The following is a 20,091-nucleotide window of genomic DNA, read 5'->3' on the forward strand; positions in this document are numbered from 1 at the left end:
CAAATAGGTTGTTGTCTAGATAGATTTTGCTTTTGCTAGCTACTATCAATTTAATATTGAGAGACAACATTAAGAATCATCGGGAATACAAGCCAAGCTTGAAAAGTTGCTCGCCATGTGACAATCAGACAAGTTTAGCACTTGCAATCCAAGATTTTTAAAACTTTTACAGATATATCTATATGGTTTAAAACATTTTTATATTAATAATTTAATGTCTTCAAGTATCATTAATGCTTTCATAAGGTTTGTTATTTTCCCAAAAAATAAAGTAAAAATCCCCATTTTTAAACAAATTTTAATTTTTTTACTTTAAAATTAATTATTTTTATTTGATAAAAAAATATAAACTATACTTTTTAGGACACTTAAAAATGTCGAAGACTTAATTTTTTTTTCAAAAACATGAGTCTTAAAGTTCAAAAGTCAAGATTAAAATGCATTTTAAATATTATTTTTGAGATATTTTATATACTAAAAATATCTAAAATATAATAATTTGAACAATTTTAATTTTTTTAAAGAAAACATCTATAATAATGAATTTAAATACGGGATTTCTTAGTTTAAAATAAACTAAACTTTAAAGTATTAAATAATATTTCATATATTATATGTATATTTTTTTCAAAAAATATCTTTTGGGTATTTGGGCCAAGCTTGAACATGATCAAGTTCGGCTTGAGTTTTTTCAGGCTTATTTAGGTCGCCTAAATAACATATAAAATTAGAAAAAAATATTTTACTAAATTCAGCCCTAATTTTTTTTGAATTTATTTTAACTTGCCTGTCATGTTTGGTCTAAAATACTGGTTCCAATTGGTAGGATAATTGATGGTTCTCTTGTGATTAAGAGAGTGTGTCAGAGAAGAAAAATTAACATGAATAATTGGGAAGCTAATCTCCTAGAAAAAAAAAAAAAAAAAAAAAGCAAATCCTCCAAAGCGACGCTTAATGCTCATATTGCCATCATTATTGGGGAAAAACAAAGAAAAAGATATTGCTCGCTGGATTTTCACAATCTGTAGCTAACAAAAAACATCCATCTTCCATTTACACAACAATTCCCAAAAATCATTCTAAAGCTTTTTGGGTCAAGAAAGGAAGGAAGAATTTCTCAAGGAAATGAGCTGCAGGAAAAACAAACCAAAGATGGGACATCTTTTTTAGATGAATCTGCATGCTCTAATATACAAAATTTTGTCTCTATTCCTGGGTTAAGTTGATGAATAACAAGAGATTTGTGAACACTTATAAAAAATGCCAGATAAAAAACTAAGAGAGGCACTGTTTGAACTCAAAGAAACAAAAGGATGTTTTTATCTTTTGAAGATTATATATTTGAGACATGTTTATTAAGAAAAATGCCGAAATTTTCAAGTGATCAAAATGATACAGCTGTTAAGCTCTGCTTTATTCTTAATGTTTCTTCTTATTCACTCCATTCTTCACCCTCCTTTGGTAATAAAAGACAACTTGAAATAACTTGCACTTTTGATCTTATATCTCTATCTTAAATCAATAAGAAAAAATCAATCCCTTATACTTTTATTTTATTTTTATAATTTAATATTTTAATGATATTTTTTTATAAAATATTAAATGTGGTAAGTCATGAAGAATATTAAATATGAATAATCTAAATTTCATTATATGATGGAAACAATAAGTGAAGATAAAGGTTAGTGAGGTAAATTTCATTTCAAATATTTTTCCTTCTGAATTCGCACTAAAAAAATCTTGAAAAATAAATTTTATTTTATATTATTTTAAAAATATATTCTTAAAAATGTTAGTTTGCCAGGTTTTTTTTTACATATAAATGAAAATTATATTAAAGATAAAAACGCTAATACATAAAACCCAATTAATCTAACAAGATAAATTAAGTGGGTCATTGCAAGCACACATAACCCATGAAACCTATGGCCCAATATAATCTCATCTCTGATCTTACTGGGGCCGCACATTTATACAGAAACAATAAGAACAGATAAGCAAACGGAAACGTACAAGCTTTTTTTTTTAAAAAAAAAAAACAGAAGCTTTTTGTCAAAAAATAAAAAAAAAAAGTAACAGAGACCAAGATCTTTAATAATATAATGAACCAATGTTTAAATTTTTATTGAAAGAGTTGTTCACATTTATTACTCCTACACCTCAAATATACTTGTCTTTGAAAAAAAAAATACTTATATGATCTTATTTATAGGGTAGAAAGAGAAAAACAAGTTTTATTCTATTTATAATGTATTTATCAATTTTTAATGCTTTTCTTTACATATTTTTTCTTATTAAATACTTTGAATAAAAATATCAATTATGATATTTAAGAGTATTCATTAGAGATAAAGGTAAAAACTTGTTACATTTTAAGATAAAGTTAATAATGTTTAAAATTTTTATTAATTCTTAAAAAACATAATTAAAAATAATTTATAAATAAAATCAGAGGCAATATTTGTCAAATCAAAATCTGGTAAAAGTTCACAGGACAATTTGCAAGTGAACCAAAGTAAAAGAGGGGGTTGCATGTTCCCTTATAAAATTAGAAATATTAAAACATTACTCAACATTTCAAAATAAGCATCTCCTGCCTCAAGTCGTATACATTAGCAAGAAAAATATCAATAAGAAACGTTTATAAACATTAAGGCTTTTACACGAGAAGCATTTCATTTCAAAGGAGAATACCGAACCCCAATAAATGCCAACTACTAAAATTGAACCAGTGCTATTTACATGAGAAGCATTTCGTTTTAAAGGAATCCAAAACTTTAAGCTGGGAAAATGACCAAGTGCTATTTTCCATTGTAACTTCAACTTGAAAAATTATTAATTTCTACCATAAACAAAAAATCCAACAACATCGATCCAACTTCAACATTTTAAGCTGACATTTCTAGCTAGCAAAGTTCTTATACTCGCTAAAATTGAAAACCACAACATACTACAAGTTTCAAACTTCATAGATAAAAATCCTCACCTTTGCAGCTGTGCGCAGTATAGGAGACCTCAAATGCAAGCAATGGTAGTTGAAGCTATGATAGAGAATGCGATGGAATAACACAGAGGGTGCAACACAAATGGGACCAATACTGGAGCTGACCTATCACCGGCGATTGCGCAACTTTAAAGCTAATATGGAGAACTCAAGGAACGACAAAGAACATGGAAGAACCATGACAAGAAGCAACTCAAGGCAGATGTCGAAACAGAGCAAATAGGGCTCTAGTGTGCGTGAGTATATTTGTTTTTTCTCTCAGGAGCATTTTTGACAGTTTAAATTGTTTTTATCCTAATTAAGGGTCCTTAATTGAGATTTTTATATTTTATAATCCTCAACTGGAATTAATATTTTTAAGAGGTCTTTAATTATTATTTTTTCTTTTAAATTTTTATTAATTTTTAAAAAATATATTAAAAATAATTTATAAATAAAATCAGAGGTAATATTTGTCAGATCAAAATTTGCGGTAGGGTTTTGAAACCTATTGCCACACCGTAGGAGACAATGATTGAAAAGACGGAACGGAAACGTGGTGGATGACACGGCTCGAAGAGATGGCTTTGACAAAAACATCAGAAATTTTTTAATCAAAAAAAAAAATCAGATATTTTTAAAGTCCTCCTATATCCTCCATTCGCATTATATCAATGCAAATAAGACATTTTAAATCTGACGGTCGTAATCTTCACCAAGATAACTATCTAATCCAACGATCCATAATCAATTCTCCTGCGGTTGAAGGTTACTTCAAAAAATGCAGATAAGAAAGAATAAGATAAGGCGAAAGACGCAGAGGAAAGAGACGGAGCGTGAGGAAAGAAGCCGAGAGAGGACAGAGAATTTGAAACAGAGACAGACCGGAGGACTCCACATTCGACGCCAACCGGTAATGGCTTCTCCTTTCCCCTTGTGAACCCTTTCTATCAACTTATTGTTTTGCTAACTCCGATTTAACTTAAAATCCCCAAAAAAACACTCCGATTAAACTTCAATTTGTGGAGCGAACCCTTTAGGAGGCTCACCAGCCAGGTTTTCTCTCTGGTTTTCACGGCGTCGTTTCAGTCTCATTCTTAAGAATTCATCCTGTACTACTCTTGCACAGTACAGATTTCAAATTGAAATTCCATCGGCAGCAGGTTCGTAACTGATTATTCTCTTCCTACTTGTCCTTCGCCTCCTGCACCGTCTCAACTTTTGTTTGACTTCTGTTGAAATATGAGAAAATAAGAAAGTCAATTATTTATTTTTACTGTAATGTAGAAAAATATGCCGCGATGATTTCTATATTTTTGTTATCCATTTCTATTTACTTAGAAAAAATAATAATAATTTTTTTTAAAATTATATAAGTAATTTTTAGCCCATGATATAATTTCATTAAAATTTTTAGATATTTTTTTATTAATAAATTTATATAAATGATTAAATTATTTTTGTTAAAAATAAAATGATTATAAATTTTGTTTAAATAATCATAATTTTTTTATATTCATAATACTGTAATAATAAATTATAATTTTGCATGTCAAATTTTTAATATTGCTATAAGTATTAAAAATAACAAATAATGATAATAGATTTTGTTTAAATAATCATAATTTTTTTTAAATTCGCAACAATACAACAGCAAATCAAAAATTTACATGTAAAATTTATGATATTACTTTAAGTATTGTAAATAATAAGTAATGATCACAAGTTCTATTTAAGTAATTACAACTTTACTTCTTATATTTGTAACAATACATATTAAATTTTTGATATTATTACAAGAGCAATTTGATCATTTATATAAATTTATTAATAATAGAAAAATTTTTAAAATTTTTTGTAGAATTATGATAGTTTGAGAGATTAAATTATTGTTTAGATAATTTAAAAAGATTTTATGTTTTTTTATTTACTTATTAGCTTTGCATATTTGAAGAAAAATAACCAGTGAGATCACCTGAAGTGGTCCCTATAAATTTACGTTTGCTAGCAGTTTTGAATATTATATTAATTGTTAAAATAAATTTTATAAAATAAATAGAATGTATTAGTTAGTTTAATTCTAAAACAAAAAAATAATTTGTTTTCAATACTCTAGTTCTCACTCTTTTTGTCTTTCGCTCTCGGTAATGATCAACAGCTAACAAACAGATGTTTAACTTTTAGTAGCATTTTGTTTTGGTATTAGAGGTATTAGAATAAGATATGTTTCTAATTTGTATTTTGTAGTGCATTAATTTAATACTCAGATTTTTCATTTTTTAAAAAATTATGTTGTAATTAAATAGAGAATAATTTTATTATTAGAAGTAATAAAAATTAAAAACCAAGAAGGAAAAGGAGAAATTAGAATGAGAGAATAAATGAAAACTTTCTTATATTTTAATAGGTAGAATGCAACCGAGATTCCCCTATTTATAAGCCTATGCTTATAATTCAAATTTAACAGTGTTTTGAAACCCATGCTGAAATGGTGAGCTGGTCGGATCAAGGTATGTAAAATCGGATCGGTCATTGAATCGATCACGACATTGGGTCACGGGTTAGTGGTTCAACCCCGTGTCAAACCGGTCATAATTAAAAGAATACAATTCAAATAAAAAGATATTAATTATACAAAAGTCAACCAAATCCAATCACTCAAAAGTCTAACAAAAATAAAATATAACACTTCAAATATCAATCTTTAATTCCTTACAATTACAACCCTTTAATCATTAAAAAGTCTAAAAGTCTAAAACTAATATTCACCAACACCAAAATCATCATTAACTTCATTCAAATCTTCGGGCATTAAGACATTAGGAGTTGAATGAGAAAAACCAGAACTACTAGCAACATCAGGCAAAGGTGGGGACTCTAAAACATTCATATATTCATCACCTACAATAAATAAAAATTAATACTAATGAATGGCATTTTAAGAAAGAAATTCATATGCTTGTATTAGACATGATAGTAGATTTAATAAACCTTTATAATCCCTCACAAGGGTTGATGGAGCAGCTATGGTTTCATTGTGAATGACACTTTCAAGACTTGCAACATCTTGAGAATCAAACTCAGGAGCTGGCTCTTCCTTTTTTTCAGCCACCCAAAAGTCAACTTTGTCAATTGATTCATAATCAATGAGATCATAACTTTTATTTTTCCTCAATTGACTCCTTGAAAAAAAATAAAGCAATTAAATATGATAAACAATAAAAAAAATACAGCATCATGAAACTGAGACGCACTCAAAACATATGAATATGTACATGCACATGTAATCCCTTCCCCGTGCATCATGCATTTTGAATTCGTTATGCTGTCCATCTCCCCATAATAGCACATAAAACCACATATTAAATGTTAAGATAATAATAATCTATCCATGCCATTAAAAATAAACTAATAAGAAGAAAAGAAAAGAAACATCACATATAAAAGCATTGCCATTCAAAACTCTAATTTTTACCTATGTTTCAATCACAAATTATAATTTGTAAAAACTAAATCATTCAATCTTTGATGTTGTAATCTATTTCGTCTTTTGGCATGGAAGCGTTTAAACAAACTTCAATTTCTTTCACAGTTAGAAGAAGAAGAAGTTTGGCTAAGAATGCGCATTGTAAGAGTTTGCAATTTTGGAACAAAACCTCTATAGAATGACCACCATTCATCTGTAAATAAAAAACATTTAGTTAGGTGTTAATCATATAATAACTAGAATTACCATGGATATGTTAAGTAATAAATATGAATACTCACAAGGATCTAATTTCTAGGCTGCTCTCTAACATGAAGTTTTGTCAAAAGACTCTTTACGATCACGATACAAACTCAACTGCCTCATCATCACAATATAATCAATTTCTTCACTTTCATTGGACTCAAACACATCAAGCATTGCATCCATTAACCTTCTCTTGTGAATAAAGTTCTCATCAGACAAGAATGCAGGATTCAACAAATACGTCGCTGCATGAAGATTTGTTTTAAAGTGCTTATCCCATCGAGCTTGAATAATGTTTGTGTAAGGCTTGTAATAATCTTTCTTATTGTTGAATGTTTTCTTGATTGCCTTTTTTGCCCTTTGCATGCCTTCATAAACATAAGGCAAAGAAAGCTTCTCATCTGAATCCACAATTCTCAACAATTTTATAAGAGAAGACACTACCTTCACAATTTCTAAGCAATCACCCCAAAAGCCATTTTCTAATATGATGGCAGTAACAATTATTCCAGCTTGAGTCTTTAACAATTTGTGATCTACAAAGTGCTTATCAGTCACCAAAGCTTGCAAGTCATGGTTATGCATATATATGCTATGCAACGTGATAAATGTAGTAGCAAATTTTGTTGCACCAGGACACACAATTTCTTTCCAACCTGGTCTTTTCCTAAGCCATGATAAGAAGATCATATAATTATAAACAAAAACAGTTATCTTTGATGCCTTAGTGGCAAGTGCTGACACATTGTCTAAACTTGCTATATCTTTTAAAGTAAGGTTCAAACAATGTGCAGCACAAGGTGACCAATAAATGTTTTTATATTTTTCTTTAATCAACTTGCCACATGCTACATAATTTGCAGCATTATCAATCACCACGTGAACAATATTCTTGGGACCAACCTACTCAATCACTTCACAGAACAACGAGAACAAAGTCCTAGCATCTTTTACCAAATTTGAAGTATTAACAGATTTCACAAAAACCATTCCATATGTAGAATAGACTAAAAAATTAGTCAAAGTTTGCTGCCTCACATCTGTCCAACCATCAGCCATGAGTGTACATCTAGTGTTTTTCCATTTAGCTCAATGACTCTCAATAAGTAATTGACATTCTTTTTTCCAATCTGTCAACAAATTGATTCTAAATTCATCTGGCCCAATTGAAGCAATAGCATCTATGGCTTTTTAAAATAAAAGGACAATCTAATGCATTAAATGGAATACAATTGACGATAGCCCATTCAGCAGTAGTCATTTTTGCATTGTACTGTGCTTCTTTTATTGCAAGCACACTCTTGATGCTAGGTTGGGAACCAGGAGTTGTCTTGGGGGCACAATAATTCTCAACTGAAGCAGTAGAAGCTTGCCTCTTATTGGCACTTCTCTCAGGGACTATCTTAAGTGAAGTAGAAGCAATTGGATCATTAGTTTCGAGGTCCCCAATGTCTACTCGTTCTTGTTCTTGTTCTTGTCTATCATCAACCTTCCTTTTTCTCCCACCTTTCAAAAACTCAACCATCCTGTGACGTACATCATGAGGAACTTTCTTACAAGAAGCTACTTGACTACTCACACCAGCAAGATGCTGCTTCATTCTGTTAATCCCACCTCCTCCATAACTTGATGCACAATAAAGGCAAGTATATATATTTTTCTTGCCCTCTTTTCTTAAGGCAACATGTGCCCAAGCAGGATCAGTTTTTCCACGCACAGATAGGGCCTCACATGTTGAGTCATTACCACTAGGAAGAGGATCATTGGAATTGGAAGTAAGATTCTCATTTCTATCACTAGGACTAGTTCCAATATCCATAATCAATACAATGATTATATTTTATTCTGCAAGCTAAAGACAAAGCTTCAATTTTATTTTTTAACACAAATGCAAAATTCAAATAACAAATTAGCAATAAAGTTGCATCGAGAAACAACTAGGCACAAGAAGAGGCAAGCTGAATCATATCTAAAAACAACAATAACAAAAAGAGACAACAATCACGAGCAAAATCTTTAAATCTGTTCTCAATCATACAATCATCTGTAGTATGTGTCATGGAGTCAGTGAGAAACCAATCACAACACCATAGGAAAACAAAGATAAAGGTGAAATGATATGCAAGGGCGACATAATCTGATACTTTACATTCAAAATTCAGAACTCAAATTTAGAATATCTTTAAATCTATTCTCAATCATACATTATTTTTATGTAAGACAAGCACATCTGATATCTCCCAGTGATCTGTTATGAAACAGATCCTACAGTGAAGCCTGACCAAACTACAAAAACTTCCAACAAATATAGTTCAAGAAAGCAATCAGCTTGCTTAACAGCAAAAGCAATATAGTTCAAGAAACAACAATCAGGTAAAGAAACAATAATCAGGAACTGAACCAAGAAATAAAAATAGAGTCCAGCACGAGATACAATGAAACTGACACTGACCTGATGCTGAAAGTCGAGCATGAGCTGCTGAACCACCGCAATGGGCTGAAGCTGAACGCTCAATGCTGTCGAAAAGAAGTGAAGAACTACGGATCGGGATGATGAAATGTGTCTCCTGTGTGTGCTTTGCCTCTGATTTCAGATCAATTAGAGAAGAGGAGAACTAGAGAAGAGACAGAGGTCGGAGACAGAGCGTGAGGGCGATTGAGTGAGTGGACGAGAGAGGAAGAGACGACGCAGATGATTGAGTGATTAGTGATCTGATATTCTGAGTCAGCAAAGTGGCGAAGGCGAGTGGGCGACTAAGTGATGCTGATGCTGATCTGAGTCTGATGCTCGTGCCGTGCCCTTTTTTTTCAAAGCCTCAACGAAGTGGCGACTGGTGAAGGCGAACCCTGTTCGGCTATTGCCTGTTCCTCATTTCTTGAGTCATTTTTCATTTCTTCAGGGTAGGGCTTGAAAAAAAAAATCCCTCAAAACGACGTCGTTTTGGAGGTTCAACTTGAAAAAAAATCAACCCGGTTAACCCAGTCAACCCATCGGGTTGTTCGGTTCATACCGGGTTAAACCTGGTCAAGCTCACATTGGTTTAGCCATAAACCCAAACCGGACAAGGGACCGGGTCGCTGGTTTCTGGGTTGACCTGGTCGATCCTGTTTGGGTTTCCAAACCATGGGTTAGATGGTCGACTGGACATATCAACAGTCCGTGTCTCACCTGAAAACCTTTTTTGAGGTCGAGCGGGACTGAACCAATTAGAACCAGCCTTGAACCCGGCCTAATTTTAGTGAACCGGATGGGTCTTGGGCTCTTGCATTTTTTGAAAGATGAGCTTTCTTAACACCAGAATTTATTTTTTTAAGGGGAAAAAAAAAAAGATGGAGGATGATGAGAGAGAATATCTGAGCAGAAAGAAAGTACATCTAAACAGATTTAAGGACCAAATGAAAATATTGAAAACATATTACTACTATCATTTTTCGGACACATTAAAACGCTGGCTTGTCTCTCTAAAGTCTAAATCACAGCTCTCCACAACAGTGCGGACAACAACTTCTGTTGTGGTTTTGTTTTTTGTTTTTTTTTCCTCCCGAGAAAGACGAAGAAGAAAGATGAAAGAGAAGTACACTTGAAAAAAGGGAGTGAGGAAAGGACAGAATGTGGAGGGAATAAATGAGTAGGGTGACTTTTAAACTAATCAAAATCTGCAAATTGATGATAATCTAATGAAAATATTATGGAATGATGTTGGCAAAAAAAAAAAATTATGCAATAATAAAGACATTGAAAAATAATGATGAGATAATGGATATTCATATAATATTATAATTATAAAATTTTCATTTTTATTTAAAAATCTTGTGGAAATTAATTCATCTCTAGCGCATATTTCTAAGTGTGGTTTTCTTTAAACAAACTTTTTTGTTACTAAAGATTAAAAAAAAAAAAATTATCATCAAGTGTGTGAAGTATGACGCTTAGCAAAGTGTACCTTCTTCCCGTTTTCCTCCATTATCACTCACACTCCCTTACTGCTATGTTTCTTTTCTTGCCACGAATTTTCATAAAGAATGAGAATCTGGGCCTGAGATTAATGACGTTTTTGTTTTTGGGTTTTGTAAAAAATCATGAAATATCTTTCTAAGGGAAAGACTGTGTACTACTTCTCCTAGATTGTTGTTTAATCTTAGTTGGAACTTGAAATTTGAGTTATTCATTTCTATGAGCCAAAGCTTTTAACGTTCTTTTCTCTAATGCCCTGCATATCTTGAATTTTTTTTTTTTTTTGTGGGCCTGAGATATCTTGAACTTGAAATGTAGCTTTTTATTTTTTACAGTTTCTCAAAAATAAAGTTTGTCATTTTGATATTTTTATTTTAAAAATAGTAAAGAAAATACAAAAAGGAATGCGGAGTTTTGTATTTTGTTTCTTGAATTGTGGAGTATCATAGAGTATGTTCTATAGCCGAAAAAGATTATGGATTTATAATAGTGTTTCTTATGTGTTCCAGGGCCTGAATTAGGAGCTTAAGTTGAAATCTCACGGTGAGAATTGGAAGCTCGATTTCGGAGCTTAATTTATGTTCAGACACTGTTTTGAAACTAGTCATTTTGAGGAGATAAAGTAGTTCTAGATCTGATATGGCCATATATCACTTTGAGCTATTAAAAGAAGTTCTAAATAAATGATCTTCCCGACAGCACAACTGACGTAGCTCATCAAATTTTGATTTATTGATGCTTGTGTGTGTCAATTCACGCCAGCCATGGAGTTCGATCACGCCAACCCTCATCATGCTTCAGAAATGCAGAACCATAGACGACGTGAATCAAATGCATGCGAGAGCGATCACAACTGGGCTAATCAACAACTCTTCTTTCACTACCAAACTAATCCTCACTTTTGTTTCTTCGCATCAAGAGCCTCTTGTTGAGTTCGCTCGCTACATCTTCTTCAAGCATCGTGCTCATCATAAGCCTCGAGAGCAAGACGACCCTTTTCTTTGGAATGCCATCCTCAAGTCCTACTCTCATGGTTGTTACCCAAGAGGGGCTCTGGCAATACTCTGTTTGATGCTTGAACTTGGAGTTTGTTTGGATAAGTTCTCATTTTCTCTGGTTTTGAAAGCTTGCTCTCGAGCAGGTTTGATGAAAGAAGGAACGCAGGTTCATGGATTGCTGTGTAAACTACGAATTGGGTCTGATATATATTTGCAAAATTGCTTGATTGCATGCTTTTTGAGATTTGGGTGTATTCAATTTGCCCGACGATTGTTTGACAGAATGACTTGTCGTGATTCTATCTCATATAACTCAATGATCGATGGGTATGTCAAATATGGGATGGTTGGAAGAGCACGTGAATTGTTTGACAATATGCCTCTGAAGGAGAAGAATTTGATTACATGGAATTCAATGATTGGAGGGTACTTGAGATCCAAAGATAGATTGAATTTTGCCTGGAATCTGTTTCTTAAAATGCCTGAAAGAGATTTGGTTTCATGGAACACAATGATTGATGGATGTGTAAAGCTTGGAAATATAGAAGATGCTCAGGTATTGTTTAACAAGATGCCAAAGCGAGATTTGGTTAGTTGGACTACCATGATAGATGGTTATGTTAAATCAGGTAATGTTCTTGTTGCAAGGAGATTGTTTGATGAAATGCCCGAAAGAAACACCATTTCTTGTAATACCATGATGGCTGGCTATGTTCAAAATGGTTATTGTGTTGAAGCTTTGAAGCTATTTCATGATATGAGAATAAAAGCACATACACAACCAGATGAGACCACCCTGTTGATTGTTCTTACAGCGATCACGCAGTTAGGACATATTGAAGTTGGAGCTGTCATACACCGATATTTAAAGGATAACAATAGCAAATCTTTGAGTGGTAAACTTGGTGTTGGCCTAATTGACATGTACTCCAAGTGTGGTAGCATGGTGAATGCTATCTCAGTATTCGAGAATATTGAAAAGAAAAGTGTTGATCATTGGAATGCTCTGATTGGCGGCTTAGCTATTCATGGTATGGGTGAAATGGCTATCAATTTTCTCTTCCAGATGGTAAAGGATTATGTCAAACCTGATGATATCACGTTCATTGGAGTGTTAAGTGCTTGTGGACATGCCGGTTTGCTGAAGGAGGGACTGATCTGTTTTGAGCTCATGCAAAGAGTTTACAAGGTCGAACCAAAGCTGCAACACTATGGATGCATGGTAGACATCCTTTGTCGAGCCGGGCATGTTGAAGCGGCCAAAAAACTTGTTGAGGCAATGCCTATTGAACCAAACGATGTGATTTGGAGGACTTTGCTTAGTTCTTGTCAAATCCATGAGAACTTCTCAGTAGGAAAGCCAGTTGCTGAGCAATTGATTGAGCTAAACTCTTTCAGTCCAAACTCCTACGTGCTTCTATCTAATGTTTATGCTAGTGTGGGCATGTGGGACAATGTTAAAATGGTCAGAACAGTAATGAAAGAGAGAAACCTGAAGAAAATTCCAGGCTGTAGTTGGATTGAATTGGAGGGAGTTGTTCATCAGTTCTTTGTACAAGACAAGTCACACCCTCAAGTTAAAGAGATTTATTCCATGTTAAGTGGTTTGTGAATTTCCCATTTAGAAACAGATAGTAACATTGCATGCAATATCTCTGTTTCTATGTTAAGTGGTTTGTAAATTCCCATCAAGTCTGGCTACTAAGCTTGTCGAATCAAAGGATCCATTGGCAGATATCCTTACCATGCCTCAGGGGTCCTCATAATATATATGTAACAAGCTTGGTACATATGATTTATATGCCCCCATTTTGACGGGGAGTGACGAGGAGTGTTATTATATATGTTAATATTTAGTTGGTAGATGGTAGTTAGGCAGTAAAAGCTTTTATTGCAATTTATATTTACTTCTTTGTCTATAAATAAGCCATTTGTATCCTTATTCAATGTAACATGCCGAAATTATTCACTCTGTTGCATTCTGTGTTGTGCATTTGGAAGTATTGTTTTCTATTATTGTACAATTATTCACTCTCCAGCTAACCCATTGTGTTTCATGAAGCTATGTGGAAGGACATGATTTTACTCTATATATTGATGATTGATATTGATACTTGTTACTGGTAGGATCTGACATTGAAGATGATGATGAGCAGCGTCCAACTATGGTGGAATCAACAACCAAACCTTGGACTTAAGGTTGAATGTGTGCTAACAAAACAAGGTCAGCGATTTCTAAAGAAGGTGATGACCTCTGGAGACCCCTCGGCCACAAACAACTTGATCCGAAGATTTGTACAAAATTCACCTAAATCAGTGTCTCTCACCACACTGTACCATCTCCTCTCTCCTTCTTCACTTCAACCCCATGTCTCCTCACTCGCCTTTCCAGTAAGTACTTTGTTCTCTCTCTCTCTCTCTCCCTCCCTCCCTCCCTCCCTCCCTCCCTCCCTGAATTGGTTATTACAGTCTCTTAGTCCTGCAAGTTTTGCAGCTTTATGCAAGAATTGCTGAAGCACCTTGGTACAGTTGGAACCCTAAGATTGTGGCTCAGCTTGCTGCTTTGCTGGATAAACAGGAACAATATGCAGCCTGGGAAACTCTAATTTCGGAAGCCAGTTCCAAATTAGAGTCTTGCTCTCGAGATCTGGCTCTCTTCTATTGTAAATTGTTAGAGTGTCACTCCAGGCAAAGTTCAGAAAGAGGTTTTGGGATTGCTTACTCTTACCTAAGCCAGCTTCTTCATATTTCATCGTCCTCTATGTACATTAAACGCCGTATTTATGAATGCATGGTCAGTAGTTTATGTTCAATGGACAGGCCTTGTGAGGCAGAGAATTTGGTCAAGGATATGAGAATCAAAGGACTTGAACCTTCACCATTTGAATTCAAGTCTATTATGTATGGTTATGGAAGATTGGGATTAATTCAAGACTTGGAGAGAATTTTGGTTCAAATGGAGAAAGAAGAGTTTGCCATTGATACAGTTTGTTCAAATATGGTTCTTTCAGCGTACGGAATTCATGGTGAGCGCACAAAGATGGCCTTGTGGCTTCAGAGGATGAGAAACTCATCGATTCCCTTCTCAATAAGGACATACAATTCTGTTTTGAATTCATGCGCCGTGATCATGAGAAAATTGGTGGACTTGAATGGCTTCCCATTGTCAATTGAAGAGTTGAACGCTAGTTTGGAAAGAGATGAAGCCATGGTGGTCCAAGAGCTAATGAGGTCAACTATGATTCTTGAGGAGGTCATGGTGTGGGGCTCTAAGCAAGCAAAGCTGGATTTACATGGTCTGCATTTAGGTTCATCCTATTTAATCATGTTACTCTGGTTGGAAGAGATGCGACGGAGGCTGAACGGTGACTCAAGTTATGCAATTCCTGCAGAAATTGTTGTGGTGTGTGGGTCTGGAAAGCATAGCAGTGTTAGGGGAGAATCTCCTGTGAAAATGTTGGTGAAAGAGATGATGGTGAAGATGAGAAGTCCACTGAGAATTGATAGGAAGAACAATGGTTGTTTTGTTGCCAAAGGTAAAGCTGTGAGAGATTGGTTATTGAGACATGAATTAAACCAATAGAATGGCCCATGCTAGACAGATTGATGTTAGGATCCTAATTCAAATGTTTACAGGTAGCTTTGATGCTAGTACAAGTCAACTTCAATTTCTTTGCTAATATTCTTCTAGCTTGATCTGGAATTTTTAATTTTATTTATGAATCATTTTTAACATATTTTGTGAAAACCAAGGAAAACTTTAAACATTATTAGTTTTATCTTAAAATTTGACTAGTTTTCACCCCTCTCCTGACAAAAATAAGAAGAATTATTTTTAATAATTTTTTTGGCATTTAATAAGGGCATAAATATAAAAATAAATATAGAAAATAGTGAAGTGTTTTATAAATAGAGTAAAAATTAATCTTCTTTTTTTATCCTATAAATTGAATCAAGGGAGTGACACTTGACAAAATATTGAATATTTAAGACGAGTCAAGTAGCCTTATGGTGTCATGACCTTCCAATATATATAAAGGTAAACCCAGCTTCTCTCCATTTTTTTCTTTCTCCATTTTTTCTCCACTTTCTATCTCAACTGTTAGATTTATTTTTGAATGATTGAGATTTGATGTTTCATAAAATTATTATTATATTCATTTTTTTATAAAATTTTATATTTTTATAATAATTTTATGAAACATCAAATCTCAACCGTTCAAAAATAAATCTGACGATTGAGATGAGAAGTGGAGAGAGTGAAGAGAAAAAGAAAATGAAGAGAAGCCAAGTCCATTTAAAGGTAGCCTTATGGTGTCATGACCTTCCAATATATATAAAGGTAGGTACTCTGTTTATAGACATGGACATGTATCATTGAGAGGAGGATTGGATTGAAAAGTATCCTTAATATTGATATCCCTTAACATTAAACTTGAGATTTTTATTCCCAATAAACTTGTACATTTGAATATATAAAATCTAATTGAAATTAAAATTTATATTATTTATGAAAAAGTAATTGTTTTTAAACTTTTGAACTAATTAAAGTTATAATTTGAAACTCAAATTTTCATTAATATTAATTATTTTAATTGAAAACATTTTTTACTAATTTTTTAACATTTTGAAAGAATTAATCATTTGGTTCTTATAATATGAGCTCAATTGTAATTCAACTCTTAATTTTTATAAAAATGGAAAGTTTTAGTAATTTTAAATATTAGCCTCTAAATTTTAAAATAATTTTATTCTTTATAATTTTATTTTTTAAAATATATGAATTAATATTTTAAATGGTTTAAATTATAGAGATAGTGTTGTACCCTATCAAAGTTCAAGAATTAGATTATAATCGAGTCAAAATTATAAGAAATAGATTATACTAAATTAAAATTCAAAAATTAAGTTATAATTGAGTTAAGATTATTAGGATCAAAAGATTAATTTTTCATAAAATTTTTTACAATTAAATTTATGTTGTTCAACTTCAACATGAACCTATCATCCTCCAAAGTTCAAATTTGCTCTGCTACAGTTTTATTTCATATCGAGCATGAAGATATAAATTGATAAATTTTTGATTAAAAATTTTAAAAAATAATAATAAAATCTCTCCAAATTATGTAATAATAAATTGGTCCTTAGGGACCTCTTTGTCAATAAATTTTAAATTAAAAAAATTATTTTACTCTTATTGATAAATTGTAACTTTATATTTAATTCTTGTGATTTTTTTAATAAAATTTATGATTCTTTAAATAAAAGTTGTGAATAGGGCTTATTATTTAAAAAACTTATTTTTTAATAATAAAAATTATACTTGACAAATTGTAATTTTTTATTCAACTTTTGCGATTAACAGAATAAAAGTTGTTATTCCTTAAGAAAAAATTGTGATTGGGGTTTGTTTTTTAATAATAAAAATTACACTTGATAAGTTGTGATTTCTTGCTCAACTCTTGTGATTTACAAAATAAAAGTTGTGATTCTTTAAACAAAAGTCATGATTGAGACTTGTTATTTTCAATAAGGATAAAATGATTTTTTACTTTGAAATTTATTGACATAGAGGTCCTTAAGAATTTCATTAGAATTGACATTTTGAGAGACTAACTTATCATTTATATAATTTGAAAAGATTTTATTATCATTTTCTCAAAAAATTTTGTGAAATAATGGTTATTTTAAAAGTTATACAAAATACGAATGTTGCTTACACTTTTTTATATCTATCGTTAATATTACTCAACGTTAGGCGTATACTTTAAAAATTCAAAATATTCATAATAATAAAAAAATAAATTGTAACTTAAAAAGTAAGAAAAATTCTCCAATAAAGAACCAATAATCAATTTTAAAATCTTTTTTCTCTTTCTTTCTGCCTATCGTTGCAAGCAATATTTTAAAACCTGAACCAAGTGTCACTAGAAAGAACAATAGGTCATAATTCTTATGGTTCAATTAGTTAAACTAACAGTTAAATCGGTGACATAAAAATTAAATAAGAAATAATACTTAAATACATAAATATATAAATAAAATATTAATTTGTGAAAAAAACCATAATATATCAACTATCAACCAATCATAATTAACTAAGAATATTAATTAAGAATTAGGCAATCAGACAACTCACAAGCTTCTAATATTGATGCTAAAGACTGGATTGTTAGAGCTAGAGGTAGAGGCTAGATGAGAGATTAGAGATTGAGCCTGGCCTATGGAGGAGGAGAGATTAGAGACTAGAGAAGAGAAGACATAAGACAATTAGAGATTAGAGAAGAAAGATTCCAAATTTGAGTAATTGAGTCTGAGTTTCCTTTTTTTTTTTTTTTCCCTTTTGAGACTTTGAGCCGCTCCAATTTTCGAGTTAAATTTGGTTCTCTTAAAATCGCTCAAGTCAACTCAGTTCAAATGTCCAAATGGTTCAAATAGTTGAATTATTTACTTTATTTTTTCTAAATTTTTAATAAAATCATTTATATTTTTTAAAATAATTTTGATATTTATATTTTCAACTTGTTAATTTTTTTTAGCACATCAAGTTGTTACACATACTAAGGGCAAGTGTCATTTTTATTTAAAACAAGTAGCTAGAGTTTGAATATCAACTCTTGAATGTGCATTATATGATTATTTATACTGGTAAATTAAATTTAAATTTGATATCAATAAAATATATATCATTTGTGTCTTGCCAAAAATAATTCTACTTCATTGATCTTTGGGTCTTGGATTCGCCATTGAATATATATTTATTTAAAAAGTTCATAATGCTTTGTTTGGCTTAACAAAGGGAAAGAGAAGGAACTTTAATGATGTATTTTTTGGATTGATTGGAGGAATAGGATAAAAAATTGACTATTTTACCCTTATCAAAATTTAAATGATTTTTTTATTTTAATTTACCAGCAAATAATTATGTATAATACAGTTTATCAACTTTTTAATCTATTATTTGAAAAAAAAAAGTTGCACAAAAATTAAAATAACAAAATCTCTCAAGCATTTCCCAAACACAACTACAATAGATAGAAATCAGGCAAAGGAATTATGAAATGCTCATACCGTGGAAACGGGTCTGCACTATTCACCTCCGTGTATAATACAAAACAGTTACAGTGAAGCTAATATAAGGTTGACACGTATAAACGTAAAAATACAGAAATGATAAAGAGGTACAATTGTCCTTATCCACACGAGTAACTAATCACATAATTAATATACAATGATTATGTTCTAACATCCCCCGTCAAATGAGAGGGGGTTACAAACACAGTAAGTTTGCCATTGCAATTTGAAAACTGAGGATGGGCCAAAGCTTTAGTAGCATATACTAATGAGTTTCAAATCATACTTACTATGAGGGAACTAGAGAAGGATGATTTAGTTTATTTTTATCTTAATTTTTTTCAATTCATTCCATTCTATTCTAGTAAGCAAATGTGACTTAAAAGTACCAGTTAGGACTTGATCTTGAACAAAATGAAGATCAATCTCTATATACTTAGATCTAGCACCCTGAACAGGATTAGAGGCCTAAGCATTATCATTGATGTTATCACGCTAGACTATGGGAGGACGACAAGGTGCACATCCCAATTCATTCGGCAATGAGCACAACCAATTACCTTCTGCTGTAGAGATTTCTAAGGCCCTATACTCATATTATGTACTAGATCTATAAACAACTCTTTTTTTTTTTTCTGGAAGCCAAGCAACAAGAGTATTCCCCAAGTAAAGGAAAAAGCCAGCCATAGATTTTCCATTATCAACATCGGTAGCCCAAATAGCATCAGCAAACAAATTAGGATGATGTTGAACAAAGGGTTTTATGTGTAGACCAAAATGAAAAGTCCCTTTATGATATCTGAGAATTTTCTTGGTAGCTTGAAAATGCACATCAATGGGCTTGGACATAAATTGACTCAATTTGTTAACAAAGTAAGTAATATCTGGTTTGGTTGTGGTCAAGTATTCCAAGGCTGCTATGGCTTCACAATAGACAGTGATATTGTCTAAAGGTAGACCATCCGAAAGTAAAATTTGTCTCCCAGTAACCATGGGGTTGACATAGGAGCTGAATCAAGAATGTCAAATCTTTTTTAAAATATCAAACACATTTTGCCTGACTATGAAATATTCCAGACCTATCTCTAACCAACTCAATGCCCAAAAAATAATGAAAACAAACAATTAAACTTTTTCAAGAAAAGAATTCAGATAAGAAGGATTGTTACCCGTAGCTAGTTTGTCATCCACATAAATCAACAAGAAAACAGTTAAGCCATTTGTCTAAAGCAAGAACAGAGAGATATCGCTTCTACCATTTGTAAAACTCCATTGAAGAAGAGTCAGTCATAATCGATCATACCATGCCCAAGGGCTTGCTTCAAATCATAAATCGCTTTCACCAATT

At 31.9% G+C, this 20,091-nt stretch overlaps 1 protein-coding gene across 11 annotated transcripts; it reads left to right on the plus strand.

The window, feature by feature from the left end:
• Positions 1-3,764: 3,764 nt before the first annotated feature.
• Positions 3,765-15,349, plus strand: LOC129288092 (pentatricopeptide repeat-containing protein At2g17033). 11 transcript variants are annotated; one of them, XR_008587926.1, is made up of 5 exons: positions 3,805-4,146; positions 6,944-7,016; positions 11,181-13,273; positions 13,797-14,060; positions 14,147-14,286. XR_008587926.1 is itself a non-coding variant. In XM_054924453.1 (4 exons), the coding sequence occupies exons 1-4, from the start codon at positions 3,765-3,767 to the stop codon at positions 15,250-15,252; spliced, it is 1,608 nt and encodes a 535-aa protein (XP_054780428.1). In that variant the 3' UTR covers positions 15,253-15,349. The 11 variants fall into 11 exon arrangements, 6 of the variants coding, with proteins under 6 accessions (XP_054780428.1, XP_054780434.1, XP_054780432.1 ...); XR_008587927.1 differs by having other exon boundaries at positions 3,877-3,896; XR_008587924.1 differs by lacking the exon at positions 6,944-7,016 and having other exon boundaries at positions 3,880-3,896; positions 4,024-4,146.
• The last annotated feature ends 4,742 nt before the right edge of the window (positions 15,350-20,091 follow it).

The sequence above is a fragment of the Prosopis cineraria genome, unplaced genomic scaffold, assembly GCF_029017545.1.
Source record: "Prosopis cineraria cultivar Desert tree isolate PC_DT_omini unplaced genomic scaffold, ASM2901754v1 PC12, whole genome shotgun sequence".
NCBI classification, from domain to species: Eukaryota; Viridiplantae; Streptophyta; class Magnoliopsida; order Fabales; family Fabaceae; genus Prosopis; species Prosopis cineraria.

What these genes read in the sequence shown, in the direction of transcription:
- LOC129288092 (XM_054924453.1), top strand. Translation starts at nt 3,765, where the DNA reads ATGCAGATAAGAAAGAATAAGATAAGGCGAAAGACGCAGAGGAAAGAG. An exon ending in TCCACATTCGACGCCAACCG is followed by an intron (nt 3,897 to 4,023) that starts GTAATGGCTTCT and finishes CGAACCCTTTAG; the next exon opens with GAGGCTCACCAGCCAGGTTT. An exon ending in TGAAATTCCATCGGCAGCAG is followed by an intron (nt 4,147 to 13,796) that starts GTTCGTAACTGA and finishes TGTTACTGGTAG; the next exon opens with GATCTGACATTGAAGATGAT.